Consider the following 27,103-nt stretch of genomic DNA (forward strand, 5'->3'; position numbering starts at 1 on the left):
CTCTCTCTCTCTCTCTCTCTCTCTCTCTCTCTCTCTCTCTCTCTCTCTCTCTCTCTCTCTCTCTCATATAATATATATAATATTATATATTATCGGCATTTCACGTTCTCTCATTCACTGTCACACTCACTTTCACTATCTCAACCAATCTGATTTAACTTATTACAAAAATTAAAAAAAGAGCTAAATTACCTTATCACACACATTATGGCGGGTATCTAAATATGTCATGTTACATCTGGCCTGTTACGGGTTTCCTCTTTATACCTTTGTTTGTGTTTATCGCAGTGAACAGCTTGTCGATATCCCACACTTTGTTATTCCCTATTAGCCGACTCCTTGGCACCAATTAAATTTATTCCCAGGTGAAAACAGAATCATTATTTCTTCCAATATTTGCCCTTCTCTCCAGCTGAACGTTGGGTAATTGTTTTGGTCAACACTCGCGTTTCCGGCTGTGCAGATATCAAATAATTAGTAATGAAGCAAGTAGCCTTGTAACAGTATCGATATCAAAAATCAGTTAATAAATAGTTAAAGGTGTATTGTTATAATTTCAAGTATCATATTTCATATTTCGCTACGGTGTACATTTGTACCCAACAAATCTAAGGACCAAAAGGGAAGCTATCACCCTCGCTCGCCAACACTCCCCTAAGACTACTTTTGAAAGGAGCATAATTTTTAGCTCCCCTTAGCACGTGTATCAATATCTTACATTTATCTCCATAATTTAAGTTAGGGGAGCAATTAAACATTCGACTTCATTTTTTTTTTAACGGCGAGATCTGGTGCGTAAATATTTTCAGCACTTTTCTTTGTATATGGTACAGAATATATTTATTTTTGTTGTTTGTTTGTTTGTTTTTGTTGTTGGGGGGTGGGGGGGTTACAAAGCATACACAATTTTGCGACACTGATTAAAATGTAGTTAAACAACGTTTAAAAATAAGATCTGTGATTAAAACTTGTTAACATAATATATAATTAGCAAAGACTGGTCAAAACGTCTACAGCACCTTAATTAATTTTGTTGAGTATTTATTAGAGATTGAGATGCACTATCACTCAGCTTACACGAAGACTTTGGCTCTCGTTCCAGCCAATGCACGATAACTGGTATATCAAAGGCCGCGGTATGTGCTATCTTGTCTGTGGGATAGTGCATTTATAAACAAGATCCCTTGCTAATAATGGAAAAATGCAGAGGGTTTCCTCTTTAAGACTATATGTCAAAATTACCAAAAGTTTGACATCCAGTAGCCCATGATTAATAAATCAATGTGCTCTAGAGGTGTCGTTAAACACAACAAACTTTAAGTTTACAAAGAATCCTGTGTAAAAATTAAAAGTGAACAGAAGCAAATCAGTTCCACGTATCCATCAAGACAGAAACCAGTGACGTCATCAGGAGACAGACAAGCAGGCAGGCAGGCAGCCAGCCAGTCGGGCGGGCGGGCGGGTGATCTCAGGCATGCAGGTATGTAGGCAGGCAGGCATGCAGACATATCGACAAATTGTTTGTTAAAGTCTCATCTCAGTTATAAAACATACATCACTAAATACCAAAACATCTACAATTGAACCGAGGCACTCTAAATGGAGTTAGAATGCTATCTAAACAATCGACTAAGATAAAATATTTAAATGTTGCATTTAACAAATTAAATCATTTAACACGAAATAAAATAAACAACTTACTCACCTTTTGTTAAAAGTTAAAGATTAAAGTTTGTTTTTCTTAACGACACAACTAGAGCACATTGATTAATTTAATATTGGTCATTCTAACACGTAGCCTTCCGGGAAAAACTGGTACATTTTTCCATTAGTAGCAAGGGATTTTTTATACGCACCATCCCACAGACAGGACAGCATATCCTACGGCCTTTGATACACGTCGAGGGGACGGCGGAGGACCAGTGTCTCCGTCTCCGAGGTTCGATCCTACGGCCCAAGCAGCTCAGGCAAGCGCTTTACCGACTGAGCTAAATTCCAGCTCCTTTTTTCGTGTTGTAAAGTGTGGAAAACATTCTTTTATTATCATTTACCGACCATCCTTAAAGGGACACAACTTACCATGTTAGGCGTGTCGCGTCCTATCACAGGCATTATTTCCAATTTGCGATTAATGGCCAAAATTACTAAACCATATTTGAGGGGTAAATTGGAGTATGGTCGTAACTAAAATAATGTGTGATGAGAATCGATGAACATGCCGTGTAAGTAGGGTGTAAAAACCACAATTACTTAACCTACAAATCTCTACCTGTTACGAGAAAATTATACACCAACTATTATTAACAAAACATTTAAATATTAGGGTCTACTGTACATAATAACTTTTTCTTCTTCTTTTTTTCAATTAGAGAAAAAATAGAAAAAATGCTTTGTTTTTATAAATATTGAAGGTGAAATCTCAAGTACTAGTATATTTTTTAAAATTTATTTAATCATCTAGAATTATACCATCTATATTAAGGTCTCGCACCACTATTGATTTTTTCATTACCTGGCATACGAACATTAGTTTGTAAAATTAATTAAATAAGAAACCAGGCTGCTTCACACTAATGACACCATAGAGAAAATCTTTTACCTGTCTAGACAGAAAAAGCTCTCTCTACCACAGTAGAGTATAATTAAGTTTTAAAAATCTGTCGAGTGTTTCCATTACTTGGATACAAAATTGAAAATGTGCACTATTCGTGCGTCATTTGGTTTGTTAAACACGGTAACTGAAATGTTATAATTTTAACAGGTGTGTATCGGGTTTTGTCTCATGTGTATCCTTAATAGATGAAGAAAGAGCATTCCAATCTAGCAAAATAATTAACCTTTGTTTTTAAAGTTGTTTTAGTACTAGTAGGTCATATGCATCAAATAACCGTCGTCGGTAATTTTCAAAAATCACGGGTCCAGTTTGAAGAAAGGGGAGGTAAAAGGTAATAGTAGTAAACTTATACGCTTATAAATATCAGCACTTTCGTTAAAACATTGTCTTATTTTGCATTTAACATAAAGACTGAATATCTTAATACATTTGTCTTGAATTTTAAAATGTTACCGTTGAGGTGTGGGAATGTTATAACGTCATACACAGAATTGTCCTTTTGTTGTATACAAAAGAAAGAGCATAAAGACTGAATATCTTAATACATTTGTCTTGAATTTTAAAATGTTACCGTTGAGGTGTGGGGATGTGATAACGTCATACACAGAATTGTCCTTTTGTTGTATACAAAAGAAAGAGCATAAAGACTGAATATCTTAATACATTTGTCTTGAATTTTAAAATGTTACCGTTGAGGTGTGGGGATGTGATAACGTCATACACAGAATTGTCCTTTGTTGTATACTAAAGAAAGAGCATAAAGACTGAATATCTTAATACATTTGTCTTGAATTTTAAAATGTTACCGTTGAGGTGTGGGGATGTGATAACGTCATACACAGAATTGTCCTTTTGTTGTATACAAAAGAAAGAGCATAAAGACTGAATATCTTAATACATTTGTCTTGAATTTTAAAATGTTACCGTTGAGGTGTGGGGATGTGATAACGTCATACACAGAATTGTCCTTTTGTTGTATACTAAAGAAAGAGCATAAAGACTGAATATCTTAATACATTTATCTTGAATTTTAAAATGTTACCGTTGAGGTGTGGGGATGTGATAACGTCATACACAGAATTGTCCTTTTGTTGTATACTAAAGAAAGAGCATAAAGACTGAATATCTTAATACATTTGTCTTGAATTTTAAAATGTTACCGTTGAGGTGTGGGGATGTGATAACGTCATACACAGAATTGTTCTTTTGTTGTATACTAAAGAAAGAGCATAGCAATCTAGCACAGTATCAAACCTCTGTTTTTAACTCCAGGCGCGGATTCAGGTGGGGGCCCAAATGGCACGGGTACCCTCCCCTATTTTTGTCAAGTAATATAATATATTACAGAATACACATGCAATGCACTCATCCCTTCCATATGTCTAGGACCGTTAAATTCTATTCTTCACATCTTTTTGGGCCCCCTCTATTAAAAAGTCCTGGATCCGCGCCTGAACTTGGTTTAGTATGAGTAGGCCATACACATCAATTAACAGTCGTGGGTTATATTAAAATATTCCCGGGGGTCGCGGGGAAGAAGATAATTTAAAACAAGGGAGGTAATCCGTAATAATGGAACCTATAATTCCTCATTTTCCCCGCTAAAGGTCAACAGTCAAATCAGTTTTCACACCAACAAAATAACATTAGTCGGCCCATAAAAAAATATTTTATGAAGCTTGTTTTGTTACAAATTGGTACCCATGCTTAATGCGGTGTCTATACGGTAAGTTTTACGGTGGAGGTAAGTACCCACGCGAAATTGAGTATTTGGGGGTCATTTAAGTTCAAATTAAGGGGAAATATTTATTTTATTTTATTTGTAATTCAATTTTTAGTTGTATCGTTGAACCTAGGGCTTTTAAATAATATGTTATTTAAAGTTAACGTTAATTCTTTATTAATATGACTATAATGGATCATTATATATCACAAGTTACATGGAAACTATAGGAAATCTTGATAATAAAACTGATTTTTTTTTCTCGAAATAATGTGTGTATATGTGTATAAAACATTACATTTTAAAATATGCCTATAATAAGTAATAAAAGAAGCATTATAGTGGAACTAACCACAGAGTAAGATATATTATCAATTGAATCTATTTATTTTAATGAACCAAACTAACCACAAGAAAATAAAAAGTGTAACGATGTTAATTTTCATTTATTATTGCTATCACATGCGAGGTTGCTATGAAACGCACAACAACCCCAACCTTCGTATACAATACCTGGGTTGTTTATTGTTATACAAAATCAGTTAAATGTATAATTATTATTTCTTCTTATATCTAGTTTACAACTACACGTCTCAGTGGCGCGTTTTCAATGGAGTCCAGTATAGTTGATTATCAAAAGAGAAACAGATTGCGTGTTGACGGAACTCTTATCATGTTCAGGAATGACCGGTCTCGGTGCTGTCGTGGTTAAGCCATCAGACATAAGGCTGGTAGGTACTGGGTTCGGATCCCGGTACAGGCTCCCACCCATAGTGAGTTTTAACGACGTAATGGGTAGGTGTATGAACCACTACACCCTCTTCTCTCTCAGTAACCACTAACAACTAACCTTCTGTCCACGACAGACAGCCCAGATAGCTGAGGTGTGTGTGTGTGTGGCGGAGCTAGAGGGGGGTCCAAGGTGTCCGGACCCCCCCCCCCCACCCTCTCAAATTTGAGAATTGCCCCTTTTATTTAGGATTTTTTGGTTTTTTACAAATTTATTTAGTTTTTTAAAATTATTATTTTCAAACGATTAGAGGGCTCCCGCTGCCTGCACAAAACTACTAGATTTGCGCAAGCGCAGTATAACTCACGTGATATTTGAACGATCATAACCGTTTTGATTTGTTCAAATACAACGGTAATTTAATATTATAAAATATTGGCATTTTCTGTCAATGTATTGAACACTGTAGAATACGTCTGCCAGCGTCCCTGTTGTAGCACTATTATATTATGGTCCATGTGAACCGTGTGTAATTTTTCAATATGCCTTTTCATAATGTTATGGTGCCCTTTTTGTCTTGCCCCCCCCCCCCCCCCATCAGAAAAGCTGGATCCGCCCGCAGCCAGGACAGCGTACTTGAACCTTAATTGGATATAAGCACAAACATAATTTGAAATGAATGAATGTTCAGGTATGTAGGCTGGGCTGGGGGTCGAGAGTTCGATGGAATAATTATCTCAGGCTAAAACTATTTTTACAGTTCGCTAAGTTTGACTCTCTCACTCCCCACCCCCTCCACTCGCAAGGTTCAGACCACGCTATGCGGCATATAATGCCCCTGCTGTTTTCGAATGTTTCCATATTTGCTTTCTAAAGAATTTCTTATTTTTCTGTCAAAACCAATATCATTACATCACGTCAAATGTGTTCAATACAATACAGTGCAGTTCAGATTATTTTCGTATGTCTGACAGCACAAAAGAACAAAACATCTTACAACACAAAATGTTGAACGTCCATTTCTCATTGTTTGGTCTTCTGGATGTCTCCCATCCCCCATCCCCCGCGCCATCCTAGAAGGGTCATTTTATCTTCAGGGGACTTGAAATTTCATTAATCTAAGATTTTTAGACTTACTTTCTAACCCTCCGATGATCCCTTGACCCGCCAACTATTTCATATTAAGTGTCATTGTATTCGCGCGCACAATACAGTACTAGTTTACAAGGCAAACACGCGTGATTTAATTCGTCTTCCGCACAATCGCCAAACACAGTATATACGAACTGCAGTTCAATGTGAGAATTAGGACAGACAGACAGACATCTTTATTTACGTCTCACCTCATGTACAACATAATTACATTTAAAATAAACATATAAAAGTACATAAGCCATTCCATTGGGAATTATGGGAGACGATATATACAATAAACAAATATTCACATTTATACTAAATATAAAATTTAGGAAGTCTGTTTGAGTCGGTGTTTCTTTACGTTTTGTTAGGCGAAGAAAACACCATTTTCGCCAAGCATGCTCCTGTGTCTGTAGCGCTGACCATATGTGTTCTCTTCATCATATTTCTAAGAATATAATTATTTTGATCAGCGTAGGAGACATGTTTCTCCTTGGTTACTTGTAGTCTGACACAATCAATACAGGCAGTCAGGTTTTACCAATGAAAATTAGCCACCACTTCCTTATCAATAGTTAACCTCATGTATGTTATTTTCGTGAATACCCTACTGTCGATTTCAGTCATTGTAAAATTAAAAGTTGCAATCTCTGCTATATTTTGTTTTTTTATAATTTAACTATTGAGAATAGACAATCAACTGTCTTATCATTGTGAGCCGTTATTTTATATCCTTTGGCTAAACTCGTTTTATGTGACTGTTGAAGCCCAAAATGTATTATTGCTCATTTTAAAGGGACTTTCCTGAGTTTGATGACTAAAATTATATATTAAAGATAATTTCTTGATTAGAACATCAGTGTCTCTCTTAATGTGGGGTTTTTTTTTGCTGTGGGAGGGTTTCGTCGGTAGATCCCCCAACCGTTGTTCAAGCACAAAAAACTGTTTCAAGGAAAACATGACTCAACCCTTTGTAGACTTTGCTCGCCACACATATATATATAGGGTGACAAAAAAAAACACCGTACGTTTTGGTCGTCGGCACAGGCCCCCTCCAGATCACCGCCCCCACCCCCCGTTCCTATGGGCCTGTACAATATGTATGGTGAGGTAGGATTGCTGCTTTTAATGGACTTTCTCTAGGGGTGGCGCAAACGGTATGGCCGGCACGGTCTTCTTGTGAGTTCTATTTGTTGTATGTGAAAATGTCCTTCACAGGTGAATTTGAAAGGAGAGTCTAGCAACCTCGAGCCGTACCACTATTTTATACACTGTGTCACCCCTGCTGTCCTCATTTATGATTTGACAACTGTCTCTTTAAAAGAAGATTAATGATGTGTTAATTTACTCATCAGTAATACACTTAAATATAAAACTGTTAAAGTCGCAGACCCTAGTTTAAACCCGTGACACTGGACCCCAAGTTTATATACAAACCGGCAGACCCTAGTTTAAACCCGTGACACTGGACCCCAAGTTTATATACAAACCTGCAGACCCTAGTTTAAACCCGTGACACTGCACCCCAAGTTTATATACAAACCGGCAGACCCTAGTTTAAATCCGTGACACTGGACCCCAAGTTTATATACAAACCTGCAGACCCTAGTTTAAACCCGTGACACTGCACTCCAAGTTTATATACAAACCGGCAGACCCTAGTTTAAACCCGTGACACTGGACCCCAAGTTTATATACAAACCGGCAGACCCTAGTTTAAACCCGTGACACTGCACCCCAAGTTTATATACAAACCGGCAGACCTTAGTTTAAACCCGTGACACTGGACCCCAAGTTTATATACAAACCTGCAGACCCTAGTTTAAACCCGTGACACTGGACCCCAAGTTTATATACAAACCGGCAGACCCTAGTTTAAACCCGTGACACTGGACCCCAAGTTTATATACAAACCGGCAGACCCTAGTTTAAACCCGTGACACTGGACCCCAAGTTTATATACAAACCGGCAGACCCTAGTTTAAATCCGTGACACTGGACCCCAAGTTTATATACAAACCTGCAGACCCTAGTTTAAACCCGTGACACTGGACCCCAAGTTTATATACAAACCGGCAGACCCTAGTTTAAACCCGTGACACTGGACCCCAAGTTTATATACAAACCGGCAGACCCTAGTTTAAATCCGTGACACTGGACCCCAAGTTTATATACAAACCGGCAGACCCTAGTTTAAACCCGTGACACTGGACCCCAAGTTTATATACAAACCGGCAGACCCTAGTTTAAACCCGTGACACTGGACCCCAAGTTTATATACAAACCGGCAGACCCTAGTTTAAACCCGTGACACTGGACCCCAAGTTTATATACAAACCTGCAGACCCTAGTTTAAACCCGTGACACTGGACCCCAAGTTTATATACAAACCGGCAGACCCTAGTTTAAACCCGTGACACTGGACCCCAAGTTTATATACAAACCTGCAGACCCTAGTTTAAACCCGTGACACTGGACCCCAAGTTTATATACAAACCTGCAGACCCTAGTTTCAAGCCGTGACACTGGACCCCAAGTTTATATACAAACCTGCAGACCCTAGTTTTAAGCCGTGACACTGGACCCCAAGTTTATATACAAACCGGCAGACCCTAGTTTAAACCCGTGACACTGGACCCCAAGTTTATATACAAACCTGCAGACCCTAGTTTAAACCCGTGACACTGGACCCCAAGTTTATATACAAACCTGCAGACCCTAGTTTTAAGCCGTGACACTGCACTCCAAGTTTATATACAAACCGGCAGACCCTAGTTTAAACCCGTGACACTGCACCCCAAGTTTATATACAAACCGGCAGACCCTAGTTTAAACCCGTGACACTGGACCCCAAGTTTATATACAAACCGGCAGACCCTAGTTTAAACCCGTGACACTGGACCCCAAGTTTATATACAAACCTGCAGACCCTAGTTTAAACCCGTGACACTGGACCCCAAGTTTATATACAAACCTGCAGACCCTAGTTTAAACCCGTGACACTGCACCCCAAGTTTATATACAAACCGGCAGACCCTAGTTTAAACCCGTGACACTGGACCCCAAGTTTATATACAAACCTGCAGACCCTAGTTTAAACCCGTGACACTGGACCCCAAGTTTATATACAAACCGGCAGACCCTAGTTTAAACCCGTGACACTGGACCCCAAGTTTATATACAAACCTGCAGACCCTAGTTTAAACCCGTGACACTGGACCCCAAGTTTATATACAAACCTGCAGACTCTAGTTTAAACCCGTGACACTGGACCCCAAGTTTATATACAAACCGGCAGACCCTAGTTTAAACCCGTGACACTGCACCCCAAGTTTATATACAAACCGGCAGACCCTAGTTTAAACCCGTGACACTGCACCCCAAGTTTATATACAAACCTGCAGACCCTAGTTTTAAGCCGTGACACTGCACCCCAAGTTTATATACAAACCGGCAGACCCTAGTTTAAACCCGTGACACTGGACCCCAAGTTTATATACAAACCTGCAGACCCTAGTTTAAACCCGTGACACTGGACCCCAAGTTTATATAAAACCTGCAGACTCTAGTTTAAACCCGTGACACTGGACCCCAAGTTTATATACAAACCGGCAGACCCTAGTTTAAACCCGTGACACTGGACCCCAAGTTTATATACAAACCGGCAGACCCTAGTTTAAACCCGTGACACTGGACCCCAAGTTTATATACAAACCTGCAGACCCTAGTTTAAACCCGTGACACTGGACCCCAAGTTTATATACAAACCGGCAGACCCTAGTTTAAACCCGTGACACTGCACCCCAAGTTTATATACAAACCGGCAGACCCTAGTTTAAACCCGTGACACTGGACCCCAAGTTTATATACAAACCGGCAGACCCTAGTTTAAACCCGTGACACTGGACCCCAAGTTTATATACAAACCTGCAGACCCTAGTTTAAACCCGTGACACTGGACCCCAAGTTTATATACAAACCGGCAGACCCTAGTTTAAACCCGTGACACTGCACCCCAAGTTTATATACAAACCGGCAGACCCTAGTTTAAACCCGTGACACTGGACCCCAAGTTTATATACAAACCGGCAGACCCTAGTTTAAACCCGTGACACTGGACCCCAAGTTTATATACAAACCTGCAGACCCTAGTTTAAACCCGTGACACTGGACCCCAAGTTTATATACAAACCGGCAGACCCTAGTTTAAACCCGTGACACTGCACCCCAAGTTTATATACAAACCGGCAGACCCTAGTTTAAACCCGTGACACTGGACCCCAAGTTTATATACAAACCGGCAGACCCTAGTTTAAACCCGTGACACTGGACCCCAAGTTTATATACAAACCTGCAACACATCTCAATAAAGTTACGAGTCTTGCGCTAAAACGGAAAATACACTTTATAGAGTGTGGGGACGGGACGTAGCCCAGTGGTAAAGCGCTCGCTTGATGCGCGGTCGGTCTGGGATCGATTCCAGCCAGTGCACCACGACAGGTATATCAAAGGCCATGGTATGTGCTATCCTGTCTATGGGATAGTGCATATAAATGATCCCTTGCTTCTAATGGAAACATGTTGCCTCTCTAAGACTATATGTCAAAATTACCAAATTTTAATATCCAATAGCCGATGATTAATAATCAGTGTGCTTTAGTGGTGTCGTTAAATAAAATAAACTTTAGCTTAACTTTAAAGTCGCAGACCCCAGTTTTAACATAGAAACCTGTATCATCTGAATACAGTTACGATTCTTACGCTGAAACGGGAAAATACTCTTTAGGGTGTATACCACCAAATCAATTACCATAGACAGCAATGGTAACATGTGTCTAAAACTCCTACCTACAGCGTATCAATCGATATAATATACATTATACGGATATAATACTATAACCCTTAAAGTAAATCAGAAAATAAAAAATGGGGATTACAGGCCTCTGAGAATTAAAAATCTGCGTGACCAATTTATCGGTTACGCAGAAATAGATCCAGGTAACCCACTTCCTTTTTGCGTAACCCTTTACATCCAAGTAAAAAGTGCTCCAAATTTTTTGCGTGAACAAAAATAGGTTAACCAAAATTAGATTTGCATGAGCAACGAGCGAACGAAACTTTCCTTCTCGCAATTTTCAGAGGCCTGCGGTTAATCTGCTAGTTTCAGACATAATGGTGTACCCAGGAGGAAGGGGTGTAGAAAAGCGTGTACATGACTACCCTAGTTCCATACAAAAATTGTCATGCTATTTTTAATAGGAGCTCGCACATGTTTCAAGCACAATGGTAGTTGGTACATTGACACTAGTTCAAATTAAATTACAGGAAATTGGGACGCCATATAACCTTAAATAAAATGTGTTGAGTGCGTCGTTAAATAAAACATTTCTTTCCTTCCTACAGGAATTTAGTTGCCAGATGGAAAAACATCTTATGACTAACAAACACTGTCACATTTATCACCAATAGTAGGACTGGTGGTATTAACTGTGGAATGAAGGAAGAAAGGAAATGTTTTATTTAACGACGCACTCAACACATTTAATTTACGATTATATGGCATCGGACATATGATTAAGGACCACACAGATATTGAAGGAGGAAACCCGCTGTCGCCACTTCATGGGCTACTCTTTTCGATTGGCAGCAAAGGATCTTTTATATGCACCATCCCATAGACAGGATAGCACATACCACGGCCTTTGATGTATCAGTCGTGGTGCACTGGCTGGAACGAGAAATAGCCCAATGGGCCCACCGACCGGGATCGATCCCAACCCGACCGCGCATCAAGCGATCGCTTTACCACTGGGCTAAGTCTCGCCCTAACTGTGGAATGAAAAGTTGGGCGCGCTTCGAACTCTGACTCACTGAGATACTACTTGGTGCACGTCTTCATAACCGTTACTTCTCAGAGGTACATGATTTTTTTTAGAAGAAAAAAAGAAAGCATTTTCGCGTTTTACAAATATCAGGACGTATGGGAATGTATATTCGAAACAATATAGTACAAGTACTATCTAATTTCAGTTATGGAAAACAGGTTAAATAGTGAAAAACACGTCGTGATGTTTAAACACATGGGTCTTTGAGTTCGTTATAACAGTCGTGAAGATATGCAACCATGACTCAGTCAAGTGATGTGTCTGTATATGGTTCCCACTCCAACTGTAGGATGACTACCACTTTTATACCGCACCATTACTGGCTGTAGAAACCTTTTTGTTACGTCTCCTCCTCAGTGTGAATATTGCTAGTGTACACAGATTGTACGCCACATTTTGGTGGAGTGTAATCGTTTGAAGCCGACGAGAAACGATTGGAATCTTTTAAATTCGGGGCGGGACGTAGCCCAATGGTAAAGCGTTCGCTTGATGCGCGATCGGTCTAGGATCGATCCCCGTCGGTGGTCCCATTGGGCTATTTCTCGTTCCAGCCAGTGCTCCACAACTATGTACTATCCTATCTGTGGCATATAAAAGATCCCTTGCTGTTAATCGGAAAGAGTAGCCCATGAAGTGGTGACAGCGGGTTTCCTCTCTCAATATCTATGTGGTCCTTAACCATATATCTGACGCCATATAACCGTAAATAAAATGTGCCGAGTGAGTCGTTAAATAAACTATTTCCTTCCTTTTAAATTCTATCCATTTTTATTTTTATAGTTTTAAAATGAACTTACCTTCATATTCATAGTGTATTGTGCTTTTACACTGGTTTTGGGGTGGGGTTTTTTGTTTTTTTACATAATTATATAAGTTTTTATTTTTAATTTAATCCTATATAAAGCTTACCTTTGTTCAACACCCAATAGCCGATGTGTATTATTTTGTGTGCAAGGGTGTCGTTAACAATTCATTCTGCATCCATTCATTCATTCTACAGCGTCCGTAAACAATGACACTTGTGCGTGCGCTAACGGATGTGCACAGAATATTATGTAAAACAAACAACAGTAAGTATGTAACCGATTTATTGTAAAAAGAAATCAGAGAAAGAAAGAAAAAAACATTTAAAATACATTTCATCGTCGGCTGGCAACGGAAATACATCATTTTGTTTTTCTTCGACTCCATTCGAGCGAACACTCAAGTTGTCGGATAAATTTGTGAAGAATCTCAGAAATGATCCCGCCAGGAAGTAGCATATAGATAAGTACTAATACCATCACACATGAGTTGGAAACAAAATAACGCCTAACGAACCGCGGGTCATGACATCGATTTCTTAGCGTAACAATAACAAATTTACAAACACTGGTGAGAAAAGATAATATGAAGTAGTTAGTCGCAGGCGAGTTGATAATAACACTAGAACAAAAAATGAAGTTTCGACTGAGTCGTTTAACGAACGAGATTTTTGAAAAAAATACCCGATAGTACTATGGAGCAGAAGCGTAACTAAGCTCTAGTTTATCCACGAAACGAACGCATGTAGAGCTAGGATCGTTTGGTTTTGTCTTGCTTGGTGCCAAGAGGTTCACGAGATGCTGAGAGGGGGAGGGGGATTAAGAAGGAAGGGGGATTAAGGAAGGATTGAAACATAGATGAGTGGACACATAGGTATGCAGTTAAGTCACATGGAATTAAAGATGGTTTATCATAGCTAACAGTGACATTTTCCGCTATTGTGTTTACATTTGTTTGCCATAAATGACTTCAGATTATTGATTGAAATATATTTTATTGTTTTTTTTAAAGAACAAATGGATTAGGTACAAGTTACACAACTTACTAGGCCTTCTCCAAAATACATACATATTACGACAGTAATATATTTTTGCAATTTATATATGAACAGATATATATATTATTGAAAAAAGAAAGAATAAAGGAAACAGGAAAAAAAGGAGACGATAGAAAAAAAAGGAGACGTAGAAAAAAAGGAGACGATTATTCAATTCCATGCAGAATCTTTGCGTAATTAACTGCTGTGTTAAGGTCAAAGATTTACCTAGCCAACGACAATGACTTTTTGTTATTTTTATGCAACTTTTTATGATAATACTTTTCAGACATTTTATCTTAAAATGGCGACGACTGGCTTTTTTTCTGAAAAGGCGACGAGAACTGACGCAAATGATGTCTGCATTTTTGTTTGTTTGTTGCATTAATCATATATATATTTTTTATTAAGGAAAGGTTACACAGTACCCTTTTGTAATAGCTGATAAATTATGGAAATAGGGGGCATAATAATTATTGCATTATTTTGTATGTAACGCTTTTTATGTGAAACTATTTCATATAAAGTAAACATTAAAATGGCGACAATAATTTCTGAATGTGACGACGGCATGTGTCAAAGGACCTTACATTATGGATATATGGCACAGTGCCTTCAATAATAGATGGTGAATTATAGAAAGGAGAAATAATGTCCTTAAAAACAATGTGTTTATAGTTCATAACACGTTCTCCTAACTGCAAATATCCTATCCAATTATCCTTAACACATGGCTGTCACGTGATCGTCTTGAAGACTTCGATTGCTACGTCACTACTCCACAACATTTTTGTTTTCCGTGTCTTATTATTATTTTCTTTTTTATTGTTTGCTTCTTTTGTGTGTGTGTGTGTATGCTTACGTGTGTGTGTGTGTGTGTGTCTGTGTGTGTGTGTGTGTGTGTGTGTGGTGTGTGTGGTGTGTGGTGTGTGTGTGTGGTGTGTGTGTGGGTGGTGTGTGTGTGTGTGTGTGTGCGTGCGTGTGTGTGTGTTGTGGGTGGTGGGGTTGTTTGGTGGGAGGCTGGGGTTTTTTTCTGTGTAGTTTTTGTTAAGTGGGTTGTTTTTTGGGGGGAGGGGGCGAGGGCTGGTTGACGGGGGTATTTGAAGGAAATGTTTTATTTAACGACGCATTCAACACATTTTATTTACAGTTATATGGCGTCAGACATATGGTTAAGGACCACAGATATATAGAAGGGAAACCTGTTGTCGCTACTTCATGGAATGCTCTGTTCGATTAGCTGCAAGGGATCTTTGATATGCACCATCCCACAGACAGGATAGCACATACCACGGTCTTTGTTTTACCAATTGTGGAGCACTGACGGGGATTGATCCCAAACCGACCGCGCATCAAGCGAGCTCTTTACCACTGGGCTACGTCCCGCCCCCTAGAGGGCGGTGGGGGTATTTGAGGGTTGATTGGTTGTTTTTTGTTTGTTATTCTTTTCATAGGGGGTGAGGGTTGGGGGTTGTTTGGGTGTGTTTTTTGTGTGTGTGTTTTTTTTTTGTGTTTTTTTTGGAGGGGGTTGTATAGGTAGAATTATATCATAAAAATAAATTTTATTGAACAGCAGTTATTAACGATTAAAGGAAAACAAAAAAAAAGCTTATTATAGGTTCGCGTGCTGCGTGTACAATCAAATATTAACTGAAAGCCCGCATAATAAGTTCATAGCGTGTTTTAGCACTTTACGTCTCTTTCTGGATCGAACGAAATTATCACAGAATTATTTTCTGACAATTTCGCTTTTATCTAAGTTATTTCTAATTATTAGTACTTCGTATAGACGTCATTATTTTAATTGCATATTTGTTTTTGTGCGTTTTTTACTTCTTTTTATGTGGGCTGGTAATTATTTTTGAAGATACGATTTTTTTGCTAATCGTAAAATTGTTGGCCTGTTAATTTCATGTACAAAACTGTATGTTAAAACACTGTTTGTTTTTGTTTTGGTTTTGGGGTTTGGGGGTTGGGTTTTTTGTAAAGTTGCTTTTATTTTTTGGGGGGTGGGGTGGATGGGGAATAGTTTTTGTTTTGTTTTTTCTTGGGGGTGGGGTGGGGCCTTTATGGGGGCTTTGGTTCCTTTTTCTGGAGGGGGTGGGGGGGGGGGGGGGCATTATGCTAACATCTTTGCGCAGTTGATTTTATAACGCTGGCACTAAGTAGTAAAATCAGACTTTTCACACGGTCCGACAGTTTCCGAATGTTTGTGGGCCTCGTTTCGTATGTAATCATTATAGCCGACAAATTTAATAATCAAACCTCGCCGTCTGTTACTGGAGCTTAGGGCTGCGTTGTACCAAATCAGATACTTCCGTGTCAAAGTTCGTGGAGGAAATATTTACGGAATAAAAGCTGCTGCATCTCTGATTGGTAGAAATAAGTGATACTGGTTATTAAAAAATATATATATTTGTACAAATAATATTATCTATGCCCAATAAATTAATATACTTTTATTAATATACAGTTGTTATGCAGTAAAGTCTACAATCTAATTAAAATTAGTCCAGTTGACCTTTCATTCGATCAATCAAAACTTTACTTGCAAAATCATGCCAGTGATTTGAAAAGAATTTGAAACATTCAGGATTATGCCGAGGGTATATGAAATGATTCGGGTGAATTAAGAAGTATGCCGGAAACTAATTTCAATATAAAATTTTATATAAAATTCGTTTCAAGACGAAAACAAAAAAGCGTGAAGGTATAGCCATAAAATCTGTTTATACTAGTATACAATCCAGAGTTTATTACTGCACTTTTCCTGCTGTTTTTTTAATGTTGAAATAGACCAACAAGTTCGCCTATTGCACAAATAGTCTCGCCAGATAGTTTTAGAATTCGTATGCTCCCGAATAACGTTATAAAAGGCGAAGTGTAATTGGTCGATATTTAAATTGTTATTTATAGATGAAATGTCACCTGTACATGGGAGTCCATGCAATGCTGTTAGATCTACTGGTAGACCAGTAGAGCTAATTTTAATCAGATTGTAAAGTCTATATATTATAATTAGTACATGGTACATTGAAAATGGAACTTTCATTTTCTGCCAAATTGAGGGTTGGACATATAAATAGTCATTAACTCTCTTAAATGCTATGGTACACACCTGTTTCGAGGTAGATTACATGCAAGGTGTCACTCTCTTCTTCTTGTTTTTTCTTTTCTTTTTCTTATTATTATTATACATATTTATATATTTAATACTGTGTGGCTGTCTTGATACACTGCTTTTGTCATGTTTATTAGAAAATGAAAGATTAACTTTATTAGAAAACCATTAACATTATCGGCAATGGCAACTGATTTGGTCTTATGGAACCTGAATTGCGAACTCGGCCCTGTGTTGCTACCTCGGCTATCCGACCCGTCCGCCTAAACGTGTTCACGGAGTCATTACCGACACCTTATCAGTCCGCCGATAGCGATCGATGCGATAATTAAACACCTCTCGCAAATAGTGCCGGTTTGCCACTTGTTTCTTTGACGTTGACAAATCTGTTTAGGGGTGACGCACTACACATTTCCGAAACTCCGGCCCGCCCCGGCTACCCGATCCCACACCGGATATTGCTGGAATGTTGACTGGTGCACGACGCTGGCGAATGAGGAACCGGGTAATAATAATCCGGGTAGGTGTTCAAGGACTTCCGGTTACATACCAGAGCGTATAGTACTTAGGTCCTATAGTAATAAGGCACTGTCGTGAAATAGGATCCATAATTTTATGTCTGCCAAACCCACCATATTTTTTTTATTATTGAAATGTTACTTTGGTCTTCTACGTGTTTCTCTATCTGTTCCCGTTACCCAATCTCTCTCTCTCTCTCTCTCTCTTTCAAACAATAGCCGGTCACTGTGCTCTAGTGGTGTCGTTAAACAAAACAAACTAACTGTTTCACTCTCTCTTTCTCTCTCCATCTCTTTCTCTCACCATTCTCTGTCTCCATATTCTTATATATATATCTCTCCCCCCCCCTCTGTCTGTCTGTCTGTCTGTGTGTCTCTCTCTCTCTCTCTCTCTCTCTCTCTCTCTCTCTCTCTCTCTCTCTCTCTCTCTCTCTCTCTCTCTCTCTGTCTCTCTCTCTCTCTCTCTCTCTCTCTCTCTCTCTCTCTCTCTCTCTCTCTCCTCTCTCTCTCTCTCCTCTCCCTCCCTCCCTCTCCTCTCTCTCTCTCTCTCTCTCTCTCTCCTCTCTCTCTCTCTCTCTCTCTCTCTCTCTCTCTCTCTCTCTCTCTCTCTCTCCCTCTCCCTCTCTCACACACACACACACACACACACACACACACACACACACACACACACACACACACACACACATTAAAACGATGGATGAATGGATGGATGGGTTTCTAATATAAATCAGTTGTGTTTTTACACTACTTCTCATAGTCAGTGCGCTAAAGTCCAATATGAAACAGATGGTTCTGCGCGGACATCAAACACACCTTGTTTATTACCTTCTTGTTTATTACTCGATCCCTGTACTAAAAGACTTTTATAGAACCTTTCAGTAATAGAAGCTTTGTTACGTGGTGTATTTCACTGACGTTGATCACCAGGACCGCCCGTGCGGGTTATAATTAACGCTGCCATAAATAAATACAGACAGACAGACAGAGACAACGAGAGACAGACGTATAGGTAGAAGAGGCGACAGAAAGAGACAGAGTAAGAAAGTCGGGAGAGAGAGAGGGAGGGAGGGAGAGAGAGGGGGAGAGAGAGAGGGAGGGGGAGAGAGAGGGGAGAGAGGGAGGGGGAGAGAGAGAGAGAGAGAGAGAGAGAGAGAGAGAGAGAGAGAGAGAGAGAGAGAGAGAGAGAGAGAGAGAGAGAGAGAGAGAGAGAGATCGGAGGAAGGACCAAAGAGCGAGAGAGAAAAGAGAGTGGGCATTTCAGTCATATACCTTGTCATTTCTAGACGTTCTGTTTATTGTAGAATTTTAACAAGTAATTTTAACTATTTGACACATAATAGAAGCCTCTGGACCAATCATATTGCCTATTACAGATCGTGACTACAAGTCACATCATTTGAATGCACTAAGGCTATATACGTTTTAGTCTTTCGAAAAGTGATGAAATACCGTTAGTGCCACCGCTAGGTGGCGCCATACGGAAGTACGATAACAACACTGAATACATAAAGATTGATTCTAATTCACTCTGCATATAACGCGAAAATTGATTGGCTAATCAAATCCATTTCTGGCAGAAAAACCAGAATTCTAATTCACTCTGCATATTTATAACGCAAAATTTGATTGGCTAATCAAATCCATTTACGTCAGTAATATGAGCATTAACGTGTCGGAGATATGGGGGATTCCCTAAGAGCCTATTTACATATTCATATGCTACCTCTCGCTGTTTAGTTGGATGTACTTTCTTTCAAAATACCAGCGTTGAATCTTTTTCTGGAGCAAAATGAGTGCTCCTCTAAATTTTATGACGTAAATGTTGTTTATAAACGTGTGTGACGCTGACAGGAATGTAAAGGCAACTATGCCGAATTATGAATCTTCGTTATCGAGCACCAATTGTCATGATGAGTATTCGGAATAAGTGAAATCGGTAATAATGGTTGGTATTGTCGTAAATAAAACAATAAAATACAAAAACGATATTAGGAGCAACAGCTGCATTATTTGTAAAAACGTATTTTTAATCTGTTTGCGCTACAATTATTTTATAAGGCGGATGACACGATAGTAGTGGCCAGGTTTTTGTTACTGCTGCCTTCATTTTGAAAAATTATTATTTAAGCGGAAGGAAGGAAATGTTTTATTTAACGACGCACTCAACACATTTTATTTACGGTTATATGGCGTCGGACATATGGTTAAGGACTACACAGATATTGAGAGAGGAAACCCGCAGTCGCCACTTTATGGGATACTCTTTTGGATTAGCAGCAAGGGATCTTTTATATGCACCATCCTACAGACAGCACAGTATATATCACGGCCTTTGTTACACCAATTGTGGAGCACTGGCTGGAACGAGTAATAGCCCAATGGGCCCACCGACAGGGGATTATTTAAACAATTTTTAAAAAGAAAATGCATTTAAACTCAATTTGCGACTGAAAAACCCAGCATTAACCTACGCAAATGGACAAATACAACATAGTTATGCCTATCCCCTGAACTACGTCGTCAGCATATATACGTTTTTAAGTCATCTATTATTAAGAACTCGGATACTGTCACTTTAATTACAGGTCGGGTGTTTCAGAAGACGCTCCCGGTCGGTGGACAACAATAGACTAAACTCGAACAAACTCGTGCGCTATGGTCGTACAATTAGCTACATTCCTTACATTTTATACCCGGTAGCACGTGTCTGGGGCTCTTAAAATGAACCGTGAAATAGAATATACATCATATAGTAGTAGATGACGCATCTATTTTACAGAGGGGGCGAAGCTGTAGTAGTTTCGTTGAGCAAATTATCAATTTCGCTGAAATCAGGGTCTTAGGATCGCTAGTTAAGTGTATTAGGTGGTTGGGCGCTTAAGGTGATCTTAGCGCTAAGATCGCTTAGTAAAACGGGGCCCTTAAGTTAGTTAACGTTTTTTGCTTAGCTGGCTAAACCAATTATATATGCCCTTTCCTACAGACATGATAGTACATACTATATGGTCTGCCTGTTAGCGGAGAGAGAATTGAATCTGCCTGATATATAGATATATATAGATAGATAGATAGATAGATCGATAGATATTTAAATAATATATAAAGAATTCTTCGATTATTTCCAAGAATTATCATAATATAAATCATAAAATGTACCCACACTTGTCTCAAGTCATTTGCACTATTGTTAGGAAAGTTAAACTACACGTTTAATTAGAGGTAAAAATTTTGAGACTAATTTCAAGAAATGCTTCTCACTTTTTAACATTTGCTTCCAGCTTAAGACGTTGGGAAGCAAAGATTGCCTGCCACTGAACAAAACGAATTTCCAGACTTGAATATGTGGTATTGTATTGTTAGTGTTAACAACAGTGTACTGTACTGTTAGTGTTAATAACAGTATACTGCATTGTTAGTGTTAATAACAGTATACGGTACTGTTAGTGTTAATAACAGTATACTGCACTGTTAGTGTTAATAACAGTATACTGCACTGTTAGCGTAAATAACAGTATATTGCAATGCTAACTGATTATAACAGAATATTGCACCGTTAGTGTTAATAACAGTATACTGCACTGTTAGTGTTAATATCAGTACATGGCACTGTTTGTGTTAATGACAGTATACTGTACTGTTAGTGTTAATATCAGTACAGTGCGCTGTTAGTGTTAATGACGGTATACTGCAGTTATTATTAATAACAGAACATTGCACTGTTAGTGTTAATAACAGTACACGGCACGGTTAGTGTTAATAACAGTATACTGCACTGTTAGTGTTAATATCAGTACACTGCGCTGTTAGTGTTAATAACAGTATACTGCAGTTATTGTTAATAACAGAACATTGCACTGTTAGTGTTAATAACAGTACACGGCACTGTTAGTGTTAATACCAGTATACTTAACTGTCAGTGTTAATAACAGTACACTGCACTGTTAGTGTTAATAACAGTACACTGCACTGTTAGTGTTAATATCAGTACACTGCGCTGTTAGTGTTAATACCAGTACACGGCACTGTTAGTGTTAATACCAGTATACTTAACTGTCAGAGTTAATAACAGTACACTGCACTGTTAGTGTTATTACAGTACACAGCACTTTTAGTGTTAATATCAGTATACTGCACTGTTATTATTAATTAAAAAAACCCACAGTATACAGCACTGTTAGTGTTAATAATAGTATGTACACTGTTAGTGTTAATAATAGTATTCTACACTGTTAGTGTTAATAATAGTATGTACACTGTTAGTGTTAATAATAGTATGTACACTGTTAGTGTTAATAATAGTATTCTACACTGTTAGTGTTAATAATAGTATGTACACTGTTAGTGTTAATAATAGTATGTACACTGTTAGTGTTAATAATAGTATGTACACTGTTGGTGTTAATAATAGTATTCTACACTGTTAGTGTTAATAATAGTATGTACACTGTTAGTGTTAATAATAGTATGTACACTGTTAGTGCTAATAATAGTATGTACACTGTTAGTGTTAATAATAGTATGTATACTGTTAGTGTTAATAATAGTATTCTACACTGTTAGTGTTAATAATAGTATGTACACTGTTAGTGTTAATAATAGTATGTATACTGTTAGTGTTAATGATAGTATGTATACTGTTAGTGTTAATAATAGTATGTACACTGTTAGTGTTAATAATAGTATGTATACTGTTAGTGTTAATAATAGTATTCTACACTGTTAGTGTTAATAATAGTATGTATACTGTTAGTGTTAATAATAGTATGTACAGTGTTAGTGTTAATAATAGTATGTACACTGTTAGTGCTAATAATAGTATCTACACTGTTAGTGTTAATAATAGTATGTACACTGTTAGTGTCAATAATAGTATGTACACTGTTAGTGTTAATAATAGTATGTACACTGTTAGTGTTAATAATAGTATGTATACTGTTAGTGTTAATAATAGTATTCTACACTGTTAGTGTTAATAATAGTATGTACACTGTTAGTGTTAATAATAGTATGTACACTGTTAGTGTTAATAATAGTATGTACACTGTTAGTGTTAGTAATAGTATTCTACACTGTTAGTGTTAATAATAGTATGTACACTGTTAGTGTTAATAATAGTATGTACACTGTTAGTGTTAATAACAGTATGCTACACTGTTAGTGTTAGTAATAGTATTCTACACTGTTAGTGTTAATAATAGTATGTACACTGTTAGTGTTAATAACAGTATGCTACACTGTTAGTGTTAGTAATACAACGTTTCGTGGTAGCGTCGTGTATTTAGCTAACCGATACATTCGAAATACTCATGACTTGTTTTGACCGCGGGAAATGAACACAACAGCGTCTATTTCATTACACATTTCACATTACAAAGTGGAAATCATGTTTTTATTTGCCCTCTACGTGTGACCAGTTTGTCATGTTTCACTTATTGACTTTTAAAGGTGTCTCTTACTGTAATCATGTGTATTTTCGTGGTTTGAAGTCATCTGCGTGCACCGTACAAAGCGTACGCATACACTGGGTTTGGGTTAGGCGTCATGGACTATACTTTTGGTTAGTCATTGTAGATGTATTACCTGTTGTCACTACTGGTCGTTGACGCTTGACACTAACCAGAAGACGTATTCGCAAAGCTCTTTTAAGCTTTCTTAAGAAACATCTAATCGCCCTTACCAGTATTTTGGCATTGCAATGCGACATCGCAAGTCACTCTCTCCACCACCATTGTATATATTGATGTTTTTCGTTGTTATAATGCTGATAAGTTGTAAACATTTAACGCAATTCAAGATCTAAGTGAAGTATTCCCCATGATTCAAGCTTTTGGCTGATTTGTCTAAGCTAGTAGGTGGTGGATTACGTTTCAAAACATAACTTTTGCCAATGATGACGTTCTTCTTCTTTTTGCTTACTTTCTTGTTTTCGGGGGGGGGGGGGGGGGGGGGGGGGGGGGGGGGGGGGGGTCGAGAGTTTTTTTTAAATATTTTATCTGGTAATATCTGAAGAACAGCCATCTTGGAATTCTCTGGCAAACGATGTAAACATTAGCGACAACCAGGGATTACTGCTTGGACAGGATAGTACATACCACGGCCTATGTTACACTAATTGTGGAGTACTGGCTGGAAAGAGAAATAGCCCAATGGGTCTACAGGCGGGGATAAATCCCAGACCGACCGCGCATCAAGCTTTACCACCGAGCTACGTCCCCCCCCCCCCCCCCCCCCCCCCCCCCCCCCCCCCCCAACCCAGTATAATCACCTATAAATACACCCGGCATTCCTCAACACAAAATGAGTGAATATTTATGTTCGCGGACCGTTGAAGGGTTCTCAATGACCACACTCACCGGCGATTCAGGACACGTAGGCTACTATATAGAATAACAGTAAACCGGTTACTGTATTAAGATGGCGGCTTTAAAAATCCTGCAAATATTAGAATGGCGAATGTCATTTAGACTGAACGAGCGGCATTCGCCATTTGACCTAAGCAGGATAAAGCCGATTTCCGAGACTGTCCGGAGTTTTTTGCCATTACTGAAATTACATATTAAATATAATTTTTCTTTTTTTACAGTATCATTATATCTATAAACAAGGCCAAACTATAACATCAACACACTGTTTTTTAAAGGTACACACCCTAGTTTTCAAGCACTATGACATATGTTTCACTATTAGAGCCGTTTATGATCGCTGAAATCAAACATTACTTATATTTTATTATTTAGATAATCCATTCCCGTACATAGGAAGTGTTTCTGGTCACCCTGGTGTTTCTAAATACCATAAAATTCTTTTTTCAAATTAAAAAAAAAACCGCACGTGCGCATGAGAAGAAACGGTTATAGAGTCGAGTTCTAGTCTGTTTTTAAGGGTATTCCACCGTGTCAACGTCACAGACTTTTGTTTCACTCTGTTGTAACGTTATCCAACTGTGATACAGTTTTGTAAATTAACCAAACTTAGTGTCTATTTTTACGGGCTGAAACTAGGGTCTGCGCTTTTAACACATTGCTTTTTAAACATTAGACAAACAACTTGCAAGAACACAACATGTACAGAAATGCCTGAAATGAACAATAATTCAACTTCCACAGACGGGAGTAGAACCACGCACCCTTGTTATGGATGTCTAGCGCTTTACCGACTGATCTAATAAAGAAAGTATCACAAGGTTTTCTTGGATTGGACTGGACATAATTGAACGAGCACGTTAAGAGCAAGCTGTTGTGGCGGACGCCTGTCTTCAGAGCCGGTTTATCCTAGTAGTACACGTAGCACGTTCTACGAGCCCGCGCTTCAGGGGCCCCGCGGTGATGTGTACATTTATTTTCCCCAGGTAATTTTTTCCCTCTCCCCGAGGGGGTTGCAAAATATATATTCTGGGAAGGGGGCCCGCTGTTATTCGTGTTACAGGCCCCGCGGATGCTTAAACTAGCTCTGTCTGTCTTGGGCACAAGTTCTGGCACGGGCCACGGCCAGTTCCTTCATCCAAGACTGGACACAAGTAAAGGTTCTGTCTGTAGGAAAGTATTATAGTAAATGCTACGACATTTACAAGCAAGGAATTGTCGGTATTCATCCGAAACCGTACTGTGTTGTAGAGGACAATGCATGTGAGGAAGTAGGAGATACCAGTACGATGGTTAAATTTAATACTCCATCAACTTTGGGAATTTCATTCATAGTAGTCTGATAAATTCCTCTCTCTCTCTCTCTCTCTCTCTCTCTCTCTCTCTCTCTCTCTCTCTCTCTCTCTCTCTCTCTCTCTCTCTCTCTCTGTCTCTCTCTCTCTCTCTCTCTCTCTCTCTCTCTCTCTCTCTCTCTCTCTCTCTCTCTCTCTCTCTCTCTCTCTCTCTCTCTATCCTCTCTCTCTCCTCTCTCTCTCTCTCTCTCTCTCTCTCTCTCTCTCTCTCTCTCTCTCTCTCTCTCTCTCTCACTTCTCTTTCTCTCTCACTATATCTCTCGGCAGTTGCAGGTCCAGTGTTTATTTGAATGCATCTTCACCCTTCCGAGTATAAGAAGTACCCGAATGAGACCCAAGCTTACCACAAAATAACGATGATCAATTCATCGAAAAACAACGATATAATTGTGAAAAAGGAGATAATTTCATAATATTTCGACAAGAAATGCAGTGCATTAGACCTTTCCTCGTACGTTTAGATATGTTAAAATGCATCTACCGAAATGAACAAAAACAATATTACACAAAAAAGCATTATTTTGTTTAATGTTTGTAAATACATGTATACACTTTCTTCTTACTACAGACCATTATTCAACTATGTAATTTTCAGTCAGATGGTTATGATTATGAGGCAGATGATAATTTAATCTCAACAGCCTCTCCAAAAATTTGCGAATCTGCATGTTAGAAATTACCCTTAAATAATAGAAAGGGGGTTTTGCCAGCTATATCTTTCACTGCAAGATGGATAAGTTGGATATCTTTTTCAGTTCTTATTTTGTAATATAATATACGCCATAAATTATATTTCAATCTCTCACTATCGCATTGTCATTTTATACTTCGTGGGCATGCTTGGATATAAAGAGATGGGGTTATTTTTTTTAATAATATTGCTTTTTTACTTCTAATAAGAATATATCTGTGTTTAAATCACATTTTATATTGAATCTTCAGTTTTTAATATATCAGTAGTTCACAGAGAAATATACTAGTAAATATATATATATTTTAATATGAATTTAAATGATGAAAAAATGGTCTTTGAAAAACTGAAATACGGAAAGAAATATTGGGTCTAAAACCCCAACCACCAAACAATGCGTGTCATACATTTTTAATGCTGTTTAGAATTTCAATTTTTTTTAATAATAATAATAATAATAATAATAACAATAATAATTTTAGAATTTTCTCACCTTTTTGGTTATTTCCTTTTCCGACGAGCACATGCCACACAGAAACAATGTGAAGCATATTAAAGTCTTTAGCACCCGACTGTGCGGTGTCATTATTGTTCTTCTTCTTTTCTAATTTCGTCCCTCAGCTGTTGGGAACCTCTTCTGACAGTTTGTGTATTGCGTTATGGAATTTCACCGAGTTTACCGTTAAAGGCTTCGGAGTAGTGAAATATTCGCTTAAATACGTTTACGTTTTCCTCGACAACCGGCGAAATAACAGGGCGGGGCTCGGGTATTTACGTGTGAGCCTGTGGGCGGAGCTAGCGTCGTTACGTCAACGTGTGGGTGGAGACTGGAATGCTTGGCGTGGAAGCCGTCGTGTGTAAACGCATGTAGTAGTATGGAATATTATTGACCGGTTGGTACGGATATGTCTTAATCATCATGTATGAAGTATCTCATTCACAATAAAATGCGCTATCGAAGACTTAGTGACCGAATCATCAGTAAATTTTAAAACGTGTAAGGCTGTCATACAAGACACTGTCCATGAGTTTGCTTCCGATGTTAAGACATTTTTGACTAACAGAGCATTCTTAACGACTACAATTACATATTAAAAGTTAGTTGTGTTTAATGACACCACTAGAGC

General features: G+C 38.3%; 1 protein-coding gene across 1 annotated transcript in view; it reads right to left on the reverse strand.

Moving 5' to 3' along the window:
• The window catches only part of LOC121390285 (feeding circuit activating peptides-like), a 41,921-nt gene extending 15,256 nt beyond the window's left edge, over positions 1–26,665 (reverse strand). Inside the window, exon 1 of the mRNA XM_041522071.1 lies at positions 26,470–26,665. Within this exon, the coding sequence (XP_041378005.1) occupies positions 26,470–26,562 (93 nt within the window). The 5' untranslated portion in view covers positions 26,563–26,665. The remainder of the gene's footprint in view (positions 1–26,469) is intronic.
• Positions 26,666–27,103: the final 438 nt, after the last annotated feature.

This window comes from Gigantopelta aegis, chromosome 15 (assembly GCF_016097555.1).
Source record: "Gigantopelta aegis isolate Gae_Host chromosome 15, Gae_host_genome, whole genome shotgun sequence".
Taxonomy (NCBI): domain Eukaryota; kingdom Metazoa; phylum Mollusca; class Gastropoda; order Neomphalida; family Peltospiridae; genus Gigantopelta; species Gigantopelta aegis.